This window comes from Lampris incognitus, chromosome 20 (genome assembly GCF_029633865.1).
Source record: "Lampris incognitus isolate fLamInc1 chromosome 20, fLamInc1.hap2, whole genome shotgun sequence".
Taxonomy (NCBI): Eukaryota; Metazoa; Chordata; class Actinopteri; order Lampriformes; family Lampridae; genus Lampris; species Lampris incognitus.
The window spans coordinates 28,019,766-28,042,388 of NC_079230.1; the positions used below are offsets into that span (position 1 = coordinate 28,019,766).

At 45.8% G+C, this 22,623-nt stretch overlaps 1 protein-coding gene across 1 annotated transcript in view; it reads right to left on the reverse strand.

Annotated features, from left to right (window-relative positions):
* Positions 1-9,501, reverse strand: part of faah2b (fatty acid amide hydrolase 2b) — a 15,763-nt gene extending 6,262 nt beyond the window's left edge. Inside the window, exons 1-5 of the mRNA XM_056300413.1 lie at positions 9,307-9,501; positions 7,927-8,009; positions 4,528-4,664; positions 4,163-4,372; positions 3,078-3,197 (exon numbers count right to left, since the gene is read on the reverse strand). Of these exons, the coding sequence (XP_056156388.1) occupies positions 3,078-3,197; positions 4,163-4,372; positions 4,528-4,664; positions 7,927-8,009; positions 9,307-9,501 (745 nt within the window). The remainder of the gene's footprint in view (positions 1-3,077; positions 3,198-4,162; positions 4,373-4,527; positions 4,665-7,926; positions 8,010-9,306) is intronic.
* Between the last annotated feature and the right edge of the window lie 13,122 nt (positions 9,502-22,623).

Below are 22,623 nucleotides of genomic sequence, written 5' to 3' on the forward strand. Positions count from 1 at the left end.
GAAATAGGATTATTTTACTCAAATGTGACTGAGACCTTTATCTACCTAAACTATAAAGGGTGACAGGACTTTTTTCTCTAACTACAGCTGTTTCACAAGTGTAATTTATTGTATTTTAATAAGAGATCTCGCTCCCGTTTGCATTGTTAAAAGTTACTGCATAAAAATTATGTTGTTACATATATCTGAAAGTTACTGAATACATATTCTGTGTTGTTACATATATCTGAAAGTTACTGCATAAGAATTCTGTTTTTTTACATATATCTGAAAGTTACTGCATAAGAATTCTGTTTTGTTAACTATATCTAAGTTACAACTGAAAGCTCTTATTTTTGCCCCAAAGAGTGAATAAATGCTATAATGCAATTTAAAATGCAGTTTCTACTGTTTCTATCAAATTGCAACCCCCCTCCCCCAAGATCAGGTGGAGGGGTCCTCAGGGTAGATCAAAAATACGCAGGGGGTCCAGGACCCCAAAAAGGTTGAGAACCACTGGTCTAAACTAGCCACAGTTCGGGCTAAACTAGCTCCATCTCTCATCCATTCCGCTTTTCACTTCCTGCCCTCCGTCTGAATCTCGCGCGTCACCAGAATCACGTGACTGCATACGCGCTATAAACATCCGGAGGACGGCAGGTAGAGTCCGGATGTTTACTGTCAAAGGCACCGTGAGACAAATACAGAAATAAAAATACAAATCCCCACTTATAATCTGTGTGCCTCTTGCTCTCACAGTAACGAACACTAAATCGTCATTCATTAGCTAGTACAGTCAACTAGCGATTAGCATGAATGCTAAGCTAACATCAAAAATGCTACAGACACGCTGGCACGACCAGCGTCGCCATGACTGAAGCGTTTCACACGAACCAACGGCTGTCCCACGTAACTCTCACAGGCGAGGGGCACGAAAAGGTAAATATTCGCATCAAATATCGCGGATTATTTACAGACGTAGGTTCTTTAGAGTTCAGCAGAGAAAAGCTGAACAGAGGAGAAAGAATGTAACCGGTTATTTTCTTGCCCGGTGCGGGATTCGATACGGGGTGTGTACTGCACCACAAGGCGACGTCACTAACCGCTCGGCTAAAGTCTCAGACCCGTTAGCTGGGGGCTAACGTGTGTTATTAGTTGCTTCTTACCACCGCCGTCTGTCTGTACTGTCGATCCTAAGTACTTGAATTCATTATCTTCTGGGGCATCGTGTCCTCCTAAGATCAATACTAAACTAGTAAAGTTCATTATAGATAAGCAGGTATATCACATTTTGTAAAGTTACATGTTTGATCTGCCCCCAAGTATTTATCAGTTCATGTGAAGAGAATATCTCATGCTAAATGATAAAATGGCAATGAAAATTATGAGTTAGATATGACTTATCAGTTTTATCAGTTGATTTCATAACCACCGCAACTAAATTGAGTTGTTGGTGCAATTTGGCGAGTTACCAATACGATTTCAATAAATAGCTGCTAGTTTTAGGCGAGGACGCCCTCCTTCCATGTTGAAGAATACCACAGAGGGACAATTCTCTCTCTCTCTCTCTCTCTCTCTCTCTCTCTCTCTCTCTGAGTGACTGATTGTCAGGGCTGTTTAATGAGTACATTCTGTTAAGCAAATCACACACGGCATGCCACGCTGAGTGTTTTTCTGTTGTGTCTGAATCATGGTGCAGTGTGAATTTAGGAGCACTTTAACGTCATGTCATTTCATACATCTTTTTGTGTTATTCATCAAAGTTGCATCATAGTCTTCATGATGTTACATCAAGTTCCTGAAGTTTGCTGATGACACCATCCTCATTAGGCTCATCTCTGATCGGGATGAATCTGCCTACAGGTGGGAGATTGACCATCTGGTGTCCTGGTGCAACCAAAACAACTTGGAGCTCAACGCTCTAACGACAGTGGAGGTGGTGGTGAACTTCAGAAAGAACACACACACCCGCCCCCATCGCCCTGTGCGGCTCCCCTGTTGATACTGTGGTATTCTTCCGCTTCCTGGGCACCATCATCACCCAAGACCTCAAGAGGGAACTGAACATCAGCTCCCTCATAAAGAAGGCACAGCAGAAGTTGTACTTCTTGCGGCAGCAGAAGAAGTACACCCTGCCAAAGCCAATGATGGTGCATTTTTACACTGCCATCATTGAGTCCACCCTCACCTCCTCCATCACTATCTGGTATACTGCTGCCACTGCCAAGGACAAGGGCAGACTGCAGCATATCATTCGCTCAGCTGAGAGGGTGATTGGCTGCAACCTGCCAGCTCTCAAGGACCTGTAAGCCTCAAGGACACTGAGACGAGCAGGAAAGATCATAGTCGATCCTTCTCACCCAGGTCATGGTCTCTTCAAAACACCCCCCTCTGGCAAAAGGTTAAGGTCTAAAAACCAGAAAGATGCGCCCCAAGAACAGCTTCCTCCCCACAGCAGTAGGCTTTTCTGATAAGCCCCCAGACAGCCACTGACACTGACACTGCCCCCCACCCCCTTTGACCCTCTCCCCACACGACACAACAACATAGTGCAATATATATATCTATCTGCCCTACTGGGCCCTCTGTACATGGACACTGCATATAAAGCCACACTATCCTATAAATAACTCTTGTTCTACAACTTCTCATTCTGTAAATAACTTCTTATTCAAAAGACTTGTCATACTCCCGGTGTTTCTACATCATTTTACCTATTTTTATTTTGTCTTGTATTTATATTTTAATTTTATTATTCTTTTAACTTTTACCTTACTGTTGCTGTTAGTTTTCCTCTCTTACACCAACATACCAAATCAAATTCCTTGTATGTTCTTGAACTACTTGGCAATAAATATGATTTGGATTCACCCGTGTTCTTACTGTTCCAGTGTTGTAATATCTGCGGCACTGGCACGCCACGCCTGTTCCCTCGCATCTCATATATTCTCAGCTTTTAACTTGACATGGCTCTCATATGCTGCTGATTGTGCCACGTTCCCTTTGACTTTTCCAGGTTTACATTTCCATCCACCCTCTTTCAATACTCAGTTCTTTATAAGATGCTGCTACCCTGAGTCCACCGGGGCCCCTCTTACCTGGTGTTGTTTTATGGCCAAAGATACCGTTGAAGAAACAGGGCATACGGATGCTGCCCCCAATGTCCGAGCCCACTCCGATGACTGAACCTGCTCCTCCCAATATACTCCCCTCCCCACCTGGGAGACGGAGGAGAGAAAAGATGGAGAGACACCGTGATAAAGAGGGAGAACTGACATTTTAGCTGCTGACTGACATCTGTCAATACAGGACAAGTTAGACGATAAAAAAAACTACAGCTAAGACTGAACAGTTCTCATCCTGAATTCCAAAAATATTCCGGCTAACCTTAAAGGGAAAAAATCAGGACTTTATGTCTTTATGCGTGCTCAATAATCCAGGTAAGACAATCAAAGAAGGTTGAATCAGTTCATCTGGGCACAACGTGTATTGACAGAAACGTTTCATCACTCATCTACGTGACCTGTTCAGTCTCAACTGACTGCAGGTACCCCACCCTTACAAGCAATACAGTACAATACAGTCGCATAACGACAGTTGGTTCATCACCGTCTTACAATACTGTGATTGCCACATTCCCAGAATCCTCATGGCCAGTGTAACTGTAGTTAATGGTCACGCCCATATTTGCATATGAAACTGGTCGTTGATTTTGGTTGTTATGCCACTGTATTGTTCACAAGGGTGGGGATACCTGCAGTCAGTTGAGACTAAAGAGGTCTCTTAGATGAGTGATGAAACGTTTCTGTCAATACACGTGTCCAGATGAACTGATTCAACCTTCTTTGAATCAAGACTTCAAATATTCTCTCTCTCTCTCTCTCTCTCTCGCTATATATATATATATATATATATTTATATATGTTAAAGCCATAATACTGAGTAGTCTTCAATGTGTCTCTGAAATGCTGCTGAAACTGTGTGGAAAAGTGAGAAAACTTACTTCCTGGTATCACCGCATTGTGTGGGAAAATTATATATATAGATCATATCATCATCATCCTCCAACCGCAGTTGAGCACTTCTCTTAATAGATCACATTAAAACGGTGATTGATTCCCTTTAAAGACGCTAATTAAATTATCTGGCCGAATAACTAATAGATGGACCAACAGCTGCAAACCTGAGCTGCCTCCTGGTATCCTGTCCAGGTCGTACGGGTTATTGGTGATGCCGTAAAGGTGGTTGTGGGACTCGGACCACATACACAGCTCGCTGCTGTTGGTGACGCCCAGGGGAATGGCGCCCGCCCTCTTGAGAAGTGCCACCGGCGGGGCATCCGCTGTGGCTATCACCCCCTCTCTGGAGATCAGACCTGTGGTGTGGGGCATACCTGGGACACACAGGGTTGAATAATGAAATAAAGTCATGAACTGCACACTTACAAACGGAAGTCACGATTGGCAAACTGGTGTACCAATGTGACCAAAGGGGAAGTACTGGCGTTAGCAGTTTGCGGGCTGTAGGTTAGCTTGCAGGTCGTATTACCCTGAAGGCCGAAAGCCTCTTTGACCGACAGTGGGACGCCCAGTAAAGGCAGTCGATCTTCCAGCACCTCCTCCCCTCCGGTCTCCTCCTCGACCAGCTTGTCCACTTGAGCCGCCTCCTGGAGTGCAGCAGCAAACCTGAAGAGGTGGAAGAGGGAGCGGAGGTACAGGGTCAGGAAAATAACGGTGTATACAATTGTGTACGCTGTTATTCTATGATTAACGGTAATCAGTTCCCTCATCCGAAGTCTGGTGTCGACGTCAAGGTCGGGGGCAGAACCACATGTGATACCAACCGTGGTTTATCTGTTCAAATGCCCCTGTAATTCATATGATGTTGGGAAAACAAAACAAGAGTTTCAAACTAGCATCTGTGAACATAAGTGCTCTATTCACAATCACGACGATAAATCATGGGTTGCCAGACACGTTAAGTCGCCATGACCACAGTGTGAGGGAAGCATATTATTATCTCTTCATTCGTCCCGCGGGACGAATGAAGAGATTTCACTTGCTTGTTTTTTATGAAGCGAACAGATCTGTTTTGTTTTTTCTTTTAAACGTTTCGCTAGCTTACATTATCAGACTCTGTCGTGGATATATTTGTGGCTCCCCGTACTGGGTGGGATGTGTACGTTGTGCCGGTTGGGATTGCCTATATTAACACCACCTGTGTCTCGTGACCGAACTGTGCCAGAATACACGCTGAGGAAGGACGTCTTGCCTGAAACGTCCCTTGTGGCAACATTCAAAGGTCAAATTGGGGCATCTGGGTGGCGTGGCAGTCTATTTCGTTGCCTACCAACACAGGGCTCGCAGGTTTGAATCCCTGTGTTACCTGCGGTTTGGTCGGGCGTCCCTACAGACACAATTGGCCATGTCTAGGGGGGGGTATGTGTCGTTGTCGCTGCCTCCACTTACAACCTCCACTGACAGGGAGTCAGTGGAGGTTCTGGAGGACGGGAACGGGTTTGGTTGAGCAGGGGGGGCAGCAAAGTTCTGAATGTACTGGAGTTCGTTTAGGACTTTGATGACGAGCCAGAGAGAATGATGTTGCAATACTCAGTTCTGGATGTGATGACTCATACGGGATTTAATTTGATGGAGTTCAGGAGTATAACGGAGCTGAGTGTGTCAATGAGACTCCTTCGGTTTTGATGGCGGCCAGCTGATCAAGACAGGAGGAGAGTGTGTCATTACGACACTTGACAAGATCGGAGGGGTTATCAGACGGCGGGGAAGGGGAGGCAGACTGGCAAGAGAGGCAGAAAGACTGCGGTGACTGCCAGCTGGTCAGAGATGTGGAGGTTGAGGCTGGAGAGTCGATGTATTTGTGAGACCAGTGGAGCAGACCAAGCAGACCCGGCATCTAAGGCCTTCATGTCTTTGTCATGGCAATTATTTAATTCCGCTCTGACATTGAATGAGGAGCGAGACAAACATCTCTTACAGTAGGGGGCGTCCGGGTAGCGTAGTGGTCTATTCCGTTGCCTACCAACACGGGTATCGCCAGTTCGAATCCCCGTGTTACCTCCGGCTTGGTCGGAGTGGGAAGCCGGATGTGGGTATGTGTCCTGGTTGCTGCACTAGCGCCTCCTCTGTTCAGGAGGAAGGAGCAACCGGGGGGGGAATAGCGTATTCCCAGGCTATTCCCCCCAGAGCTCCCATGTGCTACGCCCCCCTGGTGAAACTCCTCACTGTCAGGTGAAAAGAAGCGGCCGGAGACTCCACATGTATGGGAGGAGGCATGTGGTAGTCTGCAGCCCTCCCCGGATCAGCAGAGGGGGTGGAGCAGTGACTGGACAGCTCAGAAGAGTGGGGTAATTGGACAATTGGGGAGAAAATCCCCCCAAAAATTTTTTCTTACAGTATTGTCACATGAATTTAATAGATGCACAAGATCAGACGCTTGAGTACGTGCCCCGGTCTCGAGCGCCCCATCTTCACACCACGCAGCAGAACAATACCCACTGCTTTGATCACAAGGATGTGTACCCAGAGTCTCTCCCTCCTCCTGTCTTGGAGGAGATAACTTATCTCGGTGAATTGTCACCCTGGTGGGTAACAGAACTTGCATATTGTTCCAAGAGGTCACCTCCCTTTGTCCTCACCTTCTGCCAGGACCCTCCAGGACCGCTTCCCATGACACTCAAAGGGCTTTCACACATTCCTCTGCTGTCAGGCTCTTACTATATTTACGAAGAAGAGGCACTTTTAACACCACTCCTGCCCTGCTAAAAGTAAGCAACAAATTGCCCTCACAGGCTTTACACACATCAACACATCCAGGCTGTCCAGGAAACCACAAGTGTACACTAGTGTCGGCCGCTGGGAAACCTCGCTGGTCCCGTTAAGGTTTAACTGTCTTGATCGAGGGCTGTTCTGCAATATTTTTATCAGGGTTTCGAAACGGCAACCCTTGATCCCGAGTTGCCTTCGATAACCTCCGCAGCAGGGGGAGGACGGAGCTGGTTAACATCAAGGACGAGGAGGGACGGGAAAGAAATCAAAAGGAGTGTTTGGGGCGTCGAAAAGGGAACGGCCAGAAAAGAAAGATCACGCCAGGCCGTGATGACCGAGACTGGATGTTGAAATTACCATATGACTGAGTTACACGCCGGTCAGACCCAAGTCTGTAGAAACATGTTCACATTTACTCATTTAGCAGATGCTTTTACCCAAATGAGTCAGCAGTCAGCAGATAAACATGCACAACAGGCCGGGTGAGACTGGAGAATATCCCTTCAGTCTTCTGGCCGTCGCTCAGCCAAGCCTCTGAGGAATGCAAGCTGGTCTGTTTTCCAGCACACAGCGACTGGACTTGATAAGCGTGGAGCAAGCTGCCTGTTTGCCAAAGGACTCTGACAAAGGTCTGGGAGGTCAACGGGACATTATGAGGAAGTACCTGGATTCACCTCTGACCCATTGACCTGCCGTAGCATTTGCTATCACATGAAACACCGTCCACATCACCATGCAAGCACGCGAACCCCCCTCCGTCCCCGTACCCGGTTTTTCTGTTCTGTCTTGTTTTGTTTCATGTTTCTGGAAAATAATAAAAATTTGAATAACAAAAAAAACAACAAAACAAAACAAAACAGGTACATCACCAGTAGTGATGCGAGTATCCTACTTAAAGACCACCTCTGGACTGAGCTAGACTTTAATTAAGTAAAGTCTTTATTGAATTAAGTGAACCTGCAACTCTGATGAAAGATCAGATTTCATGCCACCATTCTGGGACTAGATAAGAGAAGCATCGGCCCTCCTGAAGACAGCATAGACAGTATTTGATAATACACATATATAACGGTATTTGGCAAACGTCGTGAATAACAAGAGAGCATTATGGGTATGGGTATTTAAAGCAAAATGCTTTAAATAGGACACTGATACTTGCCTGTCTTTGACCACAGCATTTAGTAAAGGGTTGACCTCCTGTATTCTGTCAATGTAAGCCTGCACCACTTCCACACTGGACACCTGCACAAAGACCACCGCTTTAAAACCAGTAAAACAAGGTCGCAAGACAGGTTTCCAGTACACTACCCAACATATAACATGGGGTTTATCACCAATCAACCACTAAACAATTATAATGTAAAAACAATATCCGATATAACGGTGGTCCGCGATAAGGTCCTCAGGTACCGCCAAGTACTGCCGGTCTTCTATTCTGTCAGCTAGCTCATTACATTCACTTGTTGGTCCACTTATGTCAGCCTCCACTCAGGAGGTTTTACATCTGGACCAACAGGTGAACAGCACTCGGACCTGGGCTCCTTGACATATTCCCCACTTTTCTCCCATCCGGTCACAGAGACAGTTTTATAGCCTGATTTAGTAGAAGTTGTGTCGTTAAACAAAGCACCCTACTGATAGTCCTTGTCTATGTGTGTATGTAGAATGTGGTAGTACCTGTCTAGCTGCATGGAAGTATACAGGTATAATGTCTATACATAGGATGCATGTATCTATACCTATGTTGATGTGCAGGCTGTGGTACTTTCCTCAGTAATCAACTATCAGTGTGTCTGTCTACGGTGATAACACTTGTAATGCACTATTCGTTAAAAATTCAACATACTACACAGTGCTCAGGTGCATAAAACAAACCAAATACAACAGCGCATAAGAAGTTGAGGCACCGTGTTAAGACAAAAGGGTGTACCAAGATGAACGGAAACAAAACGCATAAAACAAAAGTGGTTAAAAAAAACAAACCTTTTAAAAATGAAGGTTTTTTTGAAAAGTGACAGTGGAGCTGACAGGTGGTGAGAGCATTCAACAGACGAGGCACCTCTCTCTCTATCTCTCTCTCTCTCTCTCTCTATCTCTATATCTGTCTAGTTATGTTTGTGTCTGTATATGTTTGACTCTATGTCCATGAAGTTGTTTCCGTTTACATCTCTATCTATCTATCTATCTATCTATCTATCTATCTATCTATCTATCTACCTACCTACCTACCTACCTACCTGTCTGTCTATCTATCTATCTATCCACCTATCTATCTATCTATCTATCTATCTATCTATCTATCTACCTACCTACCTATCTACCTACCTGTCTGTCTGTCTGTCTGTCTGTCTGTCTGTCTACCTACCTATCTATCTATCTACCTACCTACCTGTCTGTCTGTCTGTCTGTCTGTCTACCTACTTACCTACTTACCTACCTACTTACCTACCTACGTATCTATCTATCTATCTACCTATCTATCTGTCTATCTATCTGTCTATAGCGCTACGCGGTACTGGTGTCATGCATATCGGCTAACCTCTCTCCGTCGAATCTTGCGGGCCAGTCCGGTGGCGGACGTGAGGAGGAGCGGCTCCGTGGCGGGGCTCAGCCTCCTCCCGGTGGAGGCGCGCCGGGGCAAGAGGAGCTTCAGCAGCCCCAACAGCCCCATCAGCCCCGCCTGGAGAGCGTGGAAGAACCAGGCCTGCACCGTCTCAACGCCGCTCAGCGCCATGTCTGACGTAATGTGCTACGTCATGTCCGACGTCGACTGGCTCTTCTCCCAGCATGCACCGCAGTGAGGCGGTCCGTATATGTAAATGACCGCCTCTGATACGCGCTGGCGGTTTTATTTACGGGTAAAGGTTAACTAAATTAACATTTAAAAAAAAAACATGACGGATAAAAAATTAACTAAATTGAAATGTTAAAAAATGACGGGTAAAGGTTGACTGAATGAAAGCCGTGGTTCCGCCTGGGTTCATTTAGAGTGTCTGTAGCCCGCTGCTGTAATGGGCTCGTATTTGCGCGACACCGAAACACGTTTAAAAGGGAAAATTCATCACTTCTTTAAAATGAAACCGGAAATATGTCGGGGGTGTTTTTTTTTCTTGCTGCTACTTTTTATTTGTGTGTCTTGCATTATTTATGGACATGTTGAAAATGTTGCAGCAGGTTATTTTGTTGCCCGGTGCGGGATTCGATACGAAATGTACTGCACCACAAAGTGACGTCACTAACCGCTCGGCTAAAGGATCAGACCCGTTAGCTTGGGGGCTAACGTATCTTATTAGTAGTTTACACTATTCTTTCCTATTTCTTGTGTTATTACTTGTGTTGGCCCTTAAGTTGTGCTTATGTCTGTAGCAGCCCACATGCTTTACACGTTACTTATTTGGGTTGTATCTTGTGTATTGTTGTACACCTGTTTGTCCTTACCTTGGATAACTTTCCTGTTGCCTTTCACCGTGGAGCGTTGACAGCTTTCTGGTGATAATGTACCTTATATACAACTTGGAACACAAGTTTATGTGTTGTGACGTCATCTCTTGTCTTGATACTAGCCTATGGGATATTATAACGTATATCATTTCCCTTATATCAAAAGAAGAACGTTAATATGACGACGAAGCGGAAAGAGTACAATTATGTCTCCAGTGTTAAGACCCGTTACAGAAGGCTGTGCAGGGGGGGGGGGATAAAATCTCGTTTACCAAATCTATGTTGAATCATATAAATAAATAAATAAATAAATAAAATAAAGCAAACGTTAATAGTCAAGTCGATTTTTATTCGTATGGCCAAAAACCACAGTTCAGTCCCAGCGGGCTTCACAATCACATTACATTCTCCGGCAGATAAAAGCAGAACAGATATCCATGTACAACAATAGTGATCATTCTTCTTTCAGTTTATTCCGTTTCTCAGGGGTCGCCACAGCGGCTTTTATAGTTTCCACCAGGACCCTGTGGGGGGCACAGCACCAACGGTCCCGCACAGCAAAGAATCTTTGGCCCAAATATGACCCACATCTGCAGTTATCTTACGGCCCAGATTTAGTCTTGAATGACGGTGTTGACTCAGGGTGAGTGTGGCTGCCTCAACTCAGCCACACATGAGCTACACTTGGGCCACATCTGGCCCACATAGTATGTGCTTTAACCCAAGTCTTGCCCGGTTTATTACATTTGGCCCACACAACACTTGCCATAGCCCAAGTCAGGCCCGGCTTATGACATTTGGGCCACGTCTGGCCCACCCAGCAGTTGCCAGTGCGTAACTGAGCCGTAAGTACCAAAAGTGCCCCAGATTAGGCCCAAACGTGTCTGCTATCTGGGTTGTTAACCCGGGCCTTGACCTATCTGGTATGGTCTTGTCAGTCCACATACTGATTTGGAAAAATGTTACATCAGATGCCCTTCCTGACAACCACTAACCCTATGGACGGGGGCACAGGTAAAGAATCACTAACCCTATGGACGGGGGCACAGGTAGATAACCACTAACCCTATGGACGGGGGCACAGGTAAATAACCACTAACCCTATGGACGGGGGCACAGGTAAAGAACCACTATGGATGGGGGCACAGGTAAATAACCACTAACCCTATGGACGGGGGCACAGGTAAAGAATCACTAACCCTATGGACGGGGGCACAGGTAGATAACCACTAACCCTATGGACGGGGGCACAGGTAGATAACCACTAACCCTATGGACGGGGGCACAGGTAGATAACCACTAACCCTATGGACGGGGGCACAGGTAAATAACCACTAACCCTATGGACGGGGGCACAGGTAAAGAACCACTATGGATGGGGGCACAGGTAAATAACCACTAACCCTATGGACGGGGGCACAGGTAAAGAATCACTAACCCTATGGACGGGGGCACAGGTAGATAACCACTAACCCTATGGACGGGGGCACAGGTAGATAACCACTAACCCTATGGACGGGGGCACAGGTAGATAACCACTAACCCTATGGACGGGGGCACAGGTAAATAACCACTAACCCTATGGACGGGGGCACGGGTAAAGAACCACTATGGATGGGAGCACAGGTAAATAACCACTAACCCTATGGACGGGGGCAGAGGTAAAGAATCACTATGGATGGGAGCACAGGTAAATAACCACTAACCCTATGGACGGGGGCAGAGGTAAAGAATCACTAACCCTATGGACGGGGGCAGAGGTAATGAATAACTATGGATGGGGGCACAAGGTAAAGAACCACTAACCCTATGGACGGGGGCACAGGTAAAGTGCTGGATGTCATCCCAGTCTTCATGGGCCTGTCGCTAAACTTTTAAAACTGGTCTAAAGTTCGTAACTTTCCAATATGCATGCCAAGAGTTCTGTATATTAATGTGCAGCAAGAACATGAAACAGTGTTGATTTGTCTTTCATCTGTTGCAACTTTTGTACGACGTGACTCTAGGTTAGCGCAAATAAGCAGTCATAGCCGAGCAGTGTTTGTGTGGAGGGCGCTGTGTGGCAATCCCAGGTTGGGGGATTTAAGAACATTTTGACATTTATGACTGATGTTGGAGCAAAAATGTATTTTTTTTTCACCATAAACTGTTGTGCAGTGGGCCACTTACCCCACTCTTCCCAGCCGTCCCGGTCACTGCTCCACCCCCTCTGCCGATCCGGGGAGGGCTGCAGCCTACCACATGCCTCCTCCCATACACGTGGAGTCGCCAGCCGCTTCTTTTCACCTGACGGTGAGGAGTTTCACCGGGGGGGATGCAGCGTGTGGGAGGATCACGCTATTCCCCCCAGTTCCACTGCCTCCTCAAACAGACACCGACCAGAGGAGGCGCTAGTTCAGCGACCGGGACACATACGCACGTCCGGCTTCCCACCCGCAGACACGGCCAATTGTGTCTGTAGGGACGCCCGACCAAGCCGGAGGTACCGCGGGGATTCGAACCGGCGAGCCCCGTGTTGCATGGTTGAGCCTTTTAACAGAATGGATTTGCTTTATTCTAGAGATGTTGAACCGATAACAGATGTCAGTATATGTATGTATGTATGTATGTCCATATGTGCTTTACTGTGTATGCAGTAATTCCAAATGTCACTTATTCATTTGCAGGGGCTATTGCTCTCATGCTGACTGCCACTCAGCAGGCAGGTAAGACAAGCATTTCTATTAAATTTGAATCATTAACCTTATTTATCTGTTCATTTTTTATTTAGTTCAATGTGGTGTGATGTAGTTCATTTTGCACAAGGATATGATCTTGAAACAACGGATCCTCCTGCAGTTGTAGAAACAGTGATGATATAAAATGATTAAGATCACACTGCGTTGCCACACGCTGTGTTACAGGTATGAGAAAGTGAGAAATGGGGAAATAGTGTGTATGTTAGTGAAGGTTTGACTGTTAAAAAAGAAAGGCAAAAGAGTCAACGTGCGGAGTGAAAATAAGAAATGCATGTGATGCAGTATAACATCCCCAGATCTTTGTAATCCATGTGTACCAGACTGACTGGGGCTGGAGAACAATGTGACAATATTGTTGTCTAATAGATAATAGCGACTGATAATAGAGAAGAATAAAGTGTGGGCCCCATTTGAAAAGTAAAACAACCTGCCGTTGCTTGGCCAACAGAACGGTTTTTTTCTTCAGAATAACGCAGTAACTAGATGTGACCACACGGTGGCAGCATTGATCGAATGTGTGGCGCTGTCCTATTAAATCAAAGGGAAAAAGGAGAGAGAGAAAAAGCCACTGCGGTGCGGATCAGTGGGTTGGTGGCGAACCCAGATTATCTGTTTCTTCTTCCTCTGACTCGTCCATCTTTCTGTATGACCGTTATTCTACCCACATCTCAAATAATCGAATAAACCGCATGGCACATAATCTCACTTACCCTCATTTGGGTAGCACTAGCTGTGTTTCAATACCTTTTTTTTTTGCGATTTTGAAGTTTCGCATTAGAAAAGGTTTGTGGAGACGGCAAAACTTCCTCAATTTCGCAAAAAAAATAAAAAATAAAAGTTTTTACGCTCTCTTGATGTGGTTTTTGCCTCTCTCGGAAGAGAGTTAATGCGCTTTGCCGAATAAATTCTGACTCGCACATTAACGCACATTACTGATCAGCTGTTTCCGGTTTCCGGTTCTTCCCGGATATTACCATAGCGCACATTTCTTTGTCTTCGTCTCCGGACAGCATGAAACGTGGCCAATAATAGCCACTGGTGGGCTGTCAGGGCCACCAGGGCCTTCTCTGATGGCCCTGTCAAAATAAAAATAGTTAAATTGAAGTGTGTCTGAATTAGTTGGGGCAGAGCAGGAATTTCCTACGTCATCTAAACGCGCCACAGCTTCTTGGGCCAGCACTAGTGATATAGCTAGGCCGGGGCGACCGGGTCGCGTAGTAGTCTATTCTGTTGCCTACCAACACGGGGATCGCCGGTTCGAATCCCCGTGTTGCCTCCGGCCAACACATTCTCACTCCCTAGGCGTCATTTTCTGTAGATTAGTCAAGTTCCTTATGCGTCAGCATATGGCGCTTTTCACCCACCCTGGGCTTCCATTTCTGAAGCCCGGAGCAGTGGTCGAATTTAGACGGAAACGCGCATGCGCCCTGCTCCGGTTGCTCACGCATACTCGTGTGCTATTGTACTCGCGCACGTCACAGCAACACAACAAACAGTCATTGAAAACCGACTAACAGTGTCCAAAATTCCTCAACACTTCGTTGCTTCAGTGAATCAGGTCTTAACATATAAACAAAAGCACCGAGATTATCCGAGGAGCGCAGATAGTTTATGTTTACCGGTGTTTTCAAAGCCATGCATCCACACGCCAACGCCTTCTGAGGAAAAGACCAAAATAATCGATCGACGAACGAAAACAGGAAATATGATGGGGTCGTGAATTACCGCCCCACTGTTACGTTTCCAAAGCTAACCTAATCTATTTTGTTGTCATTCAATCGTTATCCCAATTAATAATGTCAGTAGACTGTAGTATCGTTCAATGCAGCGATAATTCACGAACCCATCATGTTTCCTGTTTTCGTTCGGCGATCGACTATTTTGGTCTTTTCCCTGAAGGCATTGACGAGCTGTTGAACTCCGGATGCGTGGCTTTGAAAACACCGGTAAAAATAAACTATCTGTGCTCCTCGGATAATCTCGGCGCTTTTGTTTATATGTTAAGACCTGATTCACTAAAGCAACGACGTGTTGAGGAATTTTGGACACTGTTAGTCGGTTTTCAATGACTGTTTGTTGTGTTCCTGTCACATGCCCCCAAAAAGGCTAGCAATTAGCCATGTTAGCAATTTAGCTAGCGGTGGCTAGCGGGTGACCCGTTCGTCTGGAATACTTTATCTCCCGTCATAGGTTTCTAATAGGGATTATACCACAACACACCGTAAATTGATTTTACTCTGGAATTCTCCTTTAACGGGTGTTGCGCCCCCTTTTTAGCCAATGCACTGCACTGGCACGCTGGGACTTGGGAGTTTACCCCCCCTGATGTGGTACCTGCAGCTACCTACCGGTAAACAAACCTTATTTTGATTAACGTTAAATAAACCGCATGGCTGGAATTTACAATCACCCTCTATCACTACTTAGACCTCAAACCTAATAATGTGACACATAAGCTATCAAGCGTCGCCTCACCTTCAGAATCCATCTTGCCAACGAAACGGAAACAGGAACAGGAAGTCTTTTTATATGTGCGTGGGGTTTTTTTGGGGGGGGGAGTAAATATCATATAACGTTAGTTATTATAAAGATAAGGTAAATATAGACACCAGATGTCGAATTATTATATAAGGACCGGAGGAGAAGTGTCATTTTATTATGCAAGAAAAACAGAATTACAAAGACAATGTAAAGGCCTACAGATTTATTCAGCATTATTTGGAAATGCTTGATTCTGATTGGCTGGGAGGGTGTACGAACACGGTTACAATGTAGCCTACATGTCCCATTTACCTCATAATTTCATTGGGCAGTGTAACTGGAGATATGAATATCTAAAATAGTTGATACTGCGCCCTCTAGCGACACACTGGTAGGCTAAAGCGCAATGATGACTAGTGGACTGAAGACGATTATGGGACTGCCTGTTCGGACGGTGTTTCGCACGCAAGAGTTATTCGATTTGTGTGCCGGGGCGGTCCGCTGCAAAGGCGGCTCTTAACTATACCCCAAACCCAGCCTGTGGACCGCCCTGGCATCCAAACGGAGTGTATCTTGTGCGCCAAACACCCGATAGGCTAACATGTTGCGTAACGTTATACAAATGCGAAAAAGTGAGCAAGGAAATAAAGCTGCAGTTCTTTCCCTTCTCGTTGGCATCTCCACAATGTCACCAAACCACATATTATGCGCCGCAATTTATCATTTTTATGAATTTTACTCTTGGGAAGCTTGGACATAGCAACAGTAAATACGGGAGGCGGGGTTGATTGATTGATTGATTAACTGACTGATTGATTTTTCACACATGTATGTAGCCAAACCAAAAAAGGCCAGTATTATGGTGAAATAGCAAGGCATACTTTTAATAGCAATAGCCTACATTTCCGATCAAGAAATCAGTGCATAAGCCCTAGTGCGTGCAAGGAATCGCTATCTAGCGACCCTCGGAGCAGTGCGCATGCGCGTTTCCGTCTAAATTAGACCGCTGCTCAGGGCTTCAGAAAGTGGAAGCCCAGGGTGGGTGAATAGCGTCATATGCTGACGCATGAGGAACCTGACTAATGTGCAGAAAATGACGCCTAGGGAGTGAGAATGTGTTGCTCCGCCTTAGTCGGGCGTCCCTGCAGACACAACTGGCCTCTGCAGGGGGAAGCCGGGTTGTGGGTATGTGTCCTGATCGTTGCACTGGCGTGTAGGTTGGTCTGGCTGGTTTTTAAGATGGCCTTGTTTGGGTTCATGTTCCCCATGTTCAGGCCGGGGTCTCTGTGTCTGGAGAGTCACGCATAATGAGATGGAAACGGGACAAAGGAGGTTTATGTCGTCGTTGTGTTTGATGGAAAAGGCCGCAGCGGTGTGTGCGTGTGTGTGCGCGCGCGCGCGTGCAAAGTGGAGTCAATCATTATGATTGACAAAATGGTGGCACCTCCCAGTCGGTTTATTGATTGACGTGTCTGTTTCCTGTGGGTCAGCACTGTGTCAGCTTTGGCCCCGTCCAGCCAATACACAAAGAGCTGCAGGACGACGCGCCGCCGTCACAAATTAACCCTTTCCAGTTTGGAAGCGAAGGGGGGCTTGACGTCACAGACGCGAGAGGGGAGAGAGGAGCGCACGTGAAGGGTGAACCCTCCCCACACTCCGCCCAGGAAGATACGGGACGTGTAGGGACAGGAATGGGAATTTCTGTCTGAAGACAAACAGCGGAGTGTGTGTGTGTGTGTGGGGGGGGGGGGTAGGAGGGCCGCTGGTCTTTTACCGAACTGGCTGCTGGTCTCTCTTCCGTACAAGTGCGTTATTTTGAGATTCTCAGGTGTGTTTTTATTTTCCAACGCGTGCACCGACGTGTTCTCTGTCTATTCGAATGCTTTTGTGCATGCTGCAAGACCCCGCGGTGAAGCGATAAGACACACGCACACACGCACACACACACACACACACACACACACACACACACACACAACAATAGAGGATGTCCTATGGGCTCTCTCTCTCTCTCTCTCTCTCTCTCTCTCTCTCCCACTCCCTCTCCCACTCTGTCTCTCTCTCACTCTGTCTCTCCCTCTCCCTCCCTCTCCCTCTCCCTCCCTCTCCCTCTCCCACTCTGTCTCTCTCTCACTCTGTCTCTCCCTCTCTCTCCCTCTCCCACTCTGTCTCTCTCTCACTCTGTCTCTCCCTCTCCCTCTCCCACTCTGTCTCTCTCTCACTCTCTCTCCCTCTCTCTCCCTCTCCCACTCTGTCTCTCTCTCACTCTGTCTCTCCCTCTCCCACTCTGTCTCTCTCTCACTCTGTCTCTCCCTCCCTCTCTCTCCCTCTCCCACTCTGTCTCTCTCTCACTCTGTCTCTCCCTCTCTCCCACTCTGTCTCTCTCCCACTCTGTCTCTCTCTCACTCTGTCTCTCCCTCTCTCTCTCTCTCTCTCTCACTGTCTCTCCCTCTCTCTCCCACTCTGTCTCTCTCTCACTCTGTCTCTCCCTCTCTCTCCCTCTCCCTCTCCCACTCTGTCTCGCTCTCTCTCTGTCTCTGTCTCTCTCTCCCTCTCTCTCCCTCTCTCTCTCACTGTCTCTCCCTCTCTCTCCCTCTCTCTCCCTCTCTCCCACTCTGTCTCTCTCCCACTCTGTCTCTCTCTCACTCTGTCTCTCCCTCTCTCTCTCACTGTCTCTCCCTCTCTCTCCCACTCTGTCCCTCTCTCTCCCTCTCTCTCCCTCTCCCTCCCCCACTCTGTCTCTCTCTCTCTCTCTCTGTCGCTGTCTCTCTCTCCCTCTCTTGATTTCTCTCTTTCAGTTCTTATGGGATAGACACCACAGCACCAGTGCCGCCCCCCCCCCAGCTCATTATTCTGACTTTCACACTGCAGTCAAAACAGAACACTACCACCCCCATTTCAGCAACTTCCTCCACCTTCACCTCCACCCATATAATGGATGAGATTTGGGCCGGCCTCCCAAAATTTGGGCTAATGCCTGCAACTGTGCAGCTGACTTGTCTGTCTGCGTGGTGCGTTGTGGTGATACTTGTTGTAGTAGAGGCAACGTAATACATTATGCAGGCACTTCATTTGTCTAATGACATCTGCTGGTTGGAGGCTTCCTCTAAGTGGATTGTCATTTACTTTACTGTTCCCTTTGGACGGGGCTGTCCCGCCGAGCCACTTTCCCGAAACCCCTCCCCCTCCTCCTACTGCCCCCCTGTGAGTAATGAGGGGTAATAAGTCGGTCCCCCTGGAGGTGGGGGGGGGGAGCAGGGCCAGGTGTGTCTGTTTATGTGTGTGTTCATGTTTCTCGTGTGTGTGTGTGTGTGTGTGTGTGTGTGTGTGTGTGTGTGTGTGTGTGTGTGTGTGTAGATTGTTATATCTCTACAGGCAGCTACCCCCACTACCACCATCATCTCCACTGGTCCATTTGGCAGTAGTCTCCCAGTAAACGTGTGTGTGTGTGTGTGGGGAGGGGGGGGGGGTTGAACATGTGGTATCCCTCCTCTCCCCCTCCTCCTCTGGGGTTTGACGGGCACGTGCAACAGCTGGTGTGCCCCAAACCCAATTAGAGGCCCCGGGCCCCCCGCCGGGGCCCCCGGAGACCGCCTGCGAGCTGCCGCAGAGGAGCCGGTGTGGATACGACGTGGGATGGTTTCGCCTTCACAAGGTAATGGGGAGGGTGGGGGGAGGGGAGGGGAGGGGGGGGCAGCGGGAGGACCGGGTCGGGGTCACGATATGGATTTTTGCCCAGCTCACATTGGGTTCAATAGGATAAATTGGGATATCCTGCAAAACAAAAAACAAAAAAAAACCCTGAAAGTACAATATAGAACAAACCACGAGCTCCGTCATTTCATATGGGGAAAAGATCAAACAATAGAACAAATAAAGATCAAAGTCATCATTGTTGGTTTATCAAAGGGAATAATTAATTTATTCATTAATGTCTGACGTTCAACGTAGCACTTTAAAGTCCGTGCGAAACATCGTATCTTGCTAAATGGAGTGTGACGTATTTCAAAGTGAAGCAGGGTACGAGGGGGGCGGGACTAATCGTAGGGAAGGGTGTGATTTGATTGGACGGTGAGAAACGTTCGACGATATTATCGGTTGGAATGTTTGTGGCGCGGTGACACAATCGCCCAAATTTGGCTGTTGTAGAGCAGTGTTTCTCAACCGGGGGTCCGCGGACCCCTAGTGGTCCGTGGTGTAATTGCAAGGGGTCCGTGAAAATAAAATATCTTTAAGAAAAAAGATCCTGTGACATTTATAGAAATAGGATTATTTTACTCCAATGTGACTGAGACCTTTATCTACCTAAACTATAAAGGGTAAAGGGACTTTTCTCTCTAATTACATCTGTTTCACAAGTGTAATCTATTGTATTTTAATAAGAGATCTCGCTCCCGTTTGCATTGTTAAAAGTTACTGCATAACAATTCTGTTGTTACATATATCTGAAAGTTACTGAATACATATTCTGTTTTGTTACATATATCTGAAAGTTACTGAATACATATTCTGTTTAGTTACATATATCTGAAAGTTACTGAATACATATTCTGTTTAGTTACATATATCTGAAAGATACTGCATAAGAATTCTGCTTTGTTACATATATCTGAAAGTTACTGAATACATATTCTGTTTAGTTACATATATCTGAAAGTTACTGAATACATATTCTATTTAGTTACATATATCTGAAAGTTACTGAATACATATTCTGTTTTGTTACATATATCTGAAAGTTACTGAATACATATTCTGTTTAGTTACATATATCTGAAAGTTACTGAATACATATTCTGTTTTGTTACATATATCTGAAATTTACTGAATACATATTCTGTTTTGTTACATATATCTGAAAGTTACTGATCAAAAATATGCAGGGGGTCCAGGACCCCAGAAAGGTTGAGAACCACTGTTCTAGAGGACGTCAAGGTGACTAGAGATGTGAAAGAAGGAATGTTTTGTGGTGGGGGGGGTTTCTTGGCATTAATTTTTTTTAATAGGTGCATAATTTGACGTGGAAATTAGCTAACAAGGTAAAAAAAAACAAAAAACCCGCAATTTTCATTTACACGCTGGCCTCAAAGTTTTGAATTAAACAATCGAAACGCTGTCAAATGACTGAAATGTGAATATTTGCTTTTAGAATCAGAATCATGTTTGTTGGCTGTGTGGGTTTGCACATACGTGGAATGTGACCCCGGTTTTGTGGCTCTCTCGGGGTACTTTACATAGAATAACAACACTGCAACACAACAATCTTCAGATGTATACACAAGGGTTGACTTATACAGGCGACATAAGAGGTGATAAGGTGCAGTGGTGCAGAGAATATATCAGAGATGATGAGATAGATGTTAGCAGGTTACTTACACACATGCCTGAGGTAGATGGACATGACAGAGTACCAGTATATGTACAATATACAGTACAGTATATACAACATGTACAGTGCAGTATATACAACATGTACAGTGCAGTATATACAACATGGCTGGAATCATTTGACAGTGTTAAGCTTTAATTTGTCCACATAGTTAATCAAGTTAAAAGGATTAGGACAGCTAAATACACACACACACATATATATATATATATATATATATATATATATATATATATATATATGTGTGTGTGTGTGTGTGGGGGGGGGTATTTGCTCTACTCATGGCCTCTCGTGGATCTATACGGGTCCTTTATTTTCATCAGTCAGATTCTGTCTTATATTGATCCTGTCCATGTGAGAACAGGAGATCAGGTGTGAGCAGCGCTGCACAGACGTGTGTTATTGATTTCCTATTCCAACCTTTCAGCAGGAGGCCCCAATGAGAGACCAGGCGTCCTGCCGGGTCGACCGCTGCTCATTAAAACACACTTCTGTTACTGGCATGAGAGAGACGCTCAGTTGATTTGGGCCAAAGTTTTGCTTTCAGAAACTTTTAAAGCAACCAGTTCTTCTATAACTGAAGAGATCTTACATGTCACCATTAGAGGACTTAGTAGTCAGGATGGTCATGTAACTGAGCTATGTGTAGAACCTCAGTTATGATGAGATATCTCACATGTCACCATTAGAGGACTCAGTAGTCAGATGGTCATGTAACTGAGCTATGTGGTAGAACCTCAGTTATGATGAGATATCTCACATGTCATCATTAGAGGACTTAGTAGTCAGGATGGTCATGTTAACTGAGCTATGTGGTAGAACCTCAGTCATGATGAGATATCTTACATGTCACCATAGAGGACTCAGTAGTCAGGATGGTCATGTAACTGAGCTACGTGGTAGAACCTCAGTTATGATGAGATATCTCACATGTCATCATCAGAGGACTCAGTAGTCAGGATGGTCATGTAACTTAGCTACATGGTAGAACCTCAGTCATGATGAGATATCTCACATGTCACCATTAGAGGACTTAGTAGTCAGGATGGTCATGTAACTGAGCTACGTGGTAGAACCTCAGTTATGATGAGATATCTCACATGTCACCATTAGAGGACTTAGTAGTCAGGATGGTCATGTAACTGAGCTACGTGGTAGAACCTCAGTTATGATGAGATATCTCACATGTCACCATTAGAGGACTCAGTAGTCAGGATGGTCATGTAACTGAGCTATGTGGTCGAACCTCAGTCATGATGAGATATCTTACATGTCACCATTAGAGGACTCAGTAGTCAGGATGGTCATGTAACTGAGCTACGTGGTAGAACCTCAGTTATGATGAGATATCTCACATGTCACCATTAGAGGACTTAGTAGTCAGGATGGTCATGTAACTGAGCTACGTGTAGAACCTCAGTTATGATGAGATATCTCACATGTCACCATTAGAGGACTCAGTAGTCAGGATGGTCATGTAACTGAGCTACTGTGGTAGAACCTCAGTTATGATGAGATATCTCACATGTCACCATTAGAGGACTCAGTAGTCAGGATGGTCATGTAACTGAGCTATGTGTAGAACCTCAGTTATGATGAGATATCTCACATGTCACCATTAGAGGACTTAGTAGTCAGGATGGTCATGTAACTGAGCTATGTGGTAGAACCTCAGTTATGATGAGATATCTCACATGTCACCATTAGAGACTCAGTAGTCAGGATGGTCATGTAACTGAGCTATGTGGTAGAACCTCAGTTATGATGAGATATCTCACATGTCATCATTAGAGGACTTAGTATCAGG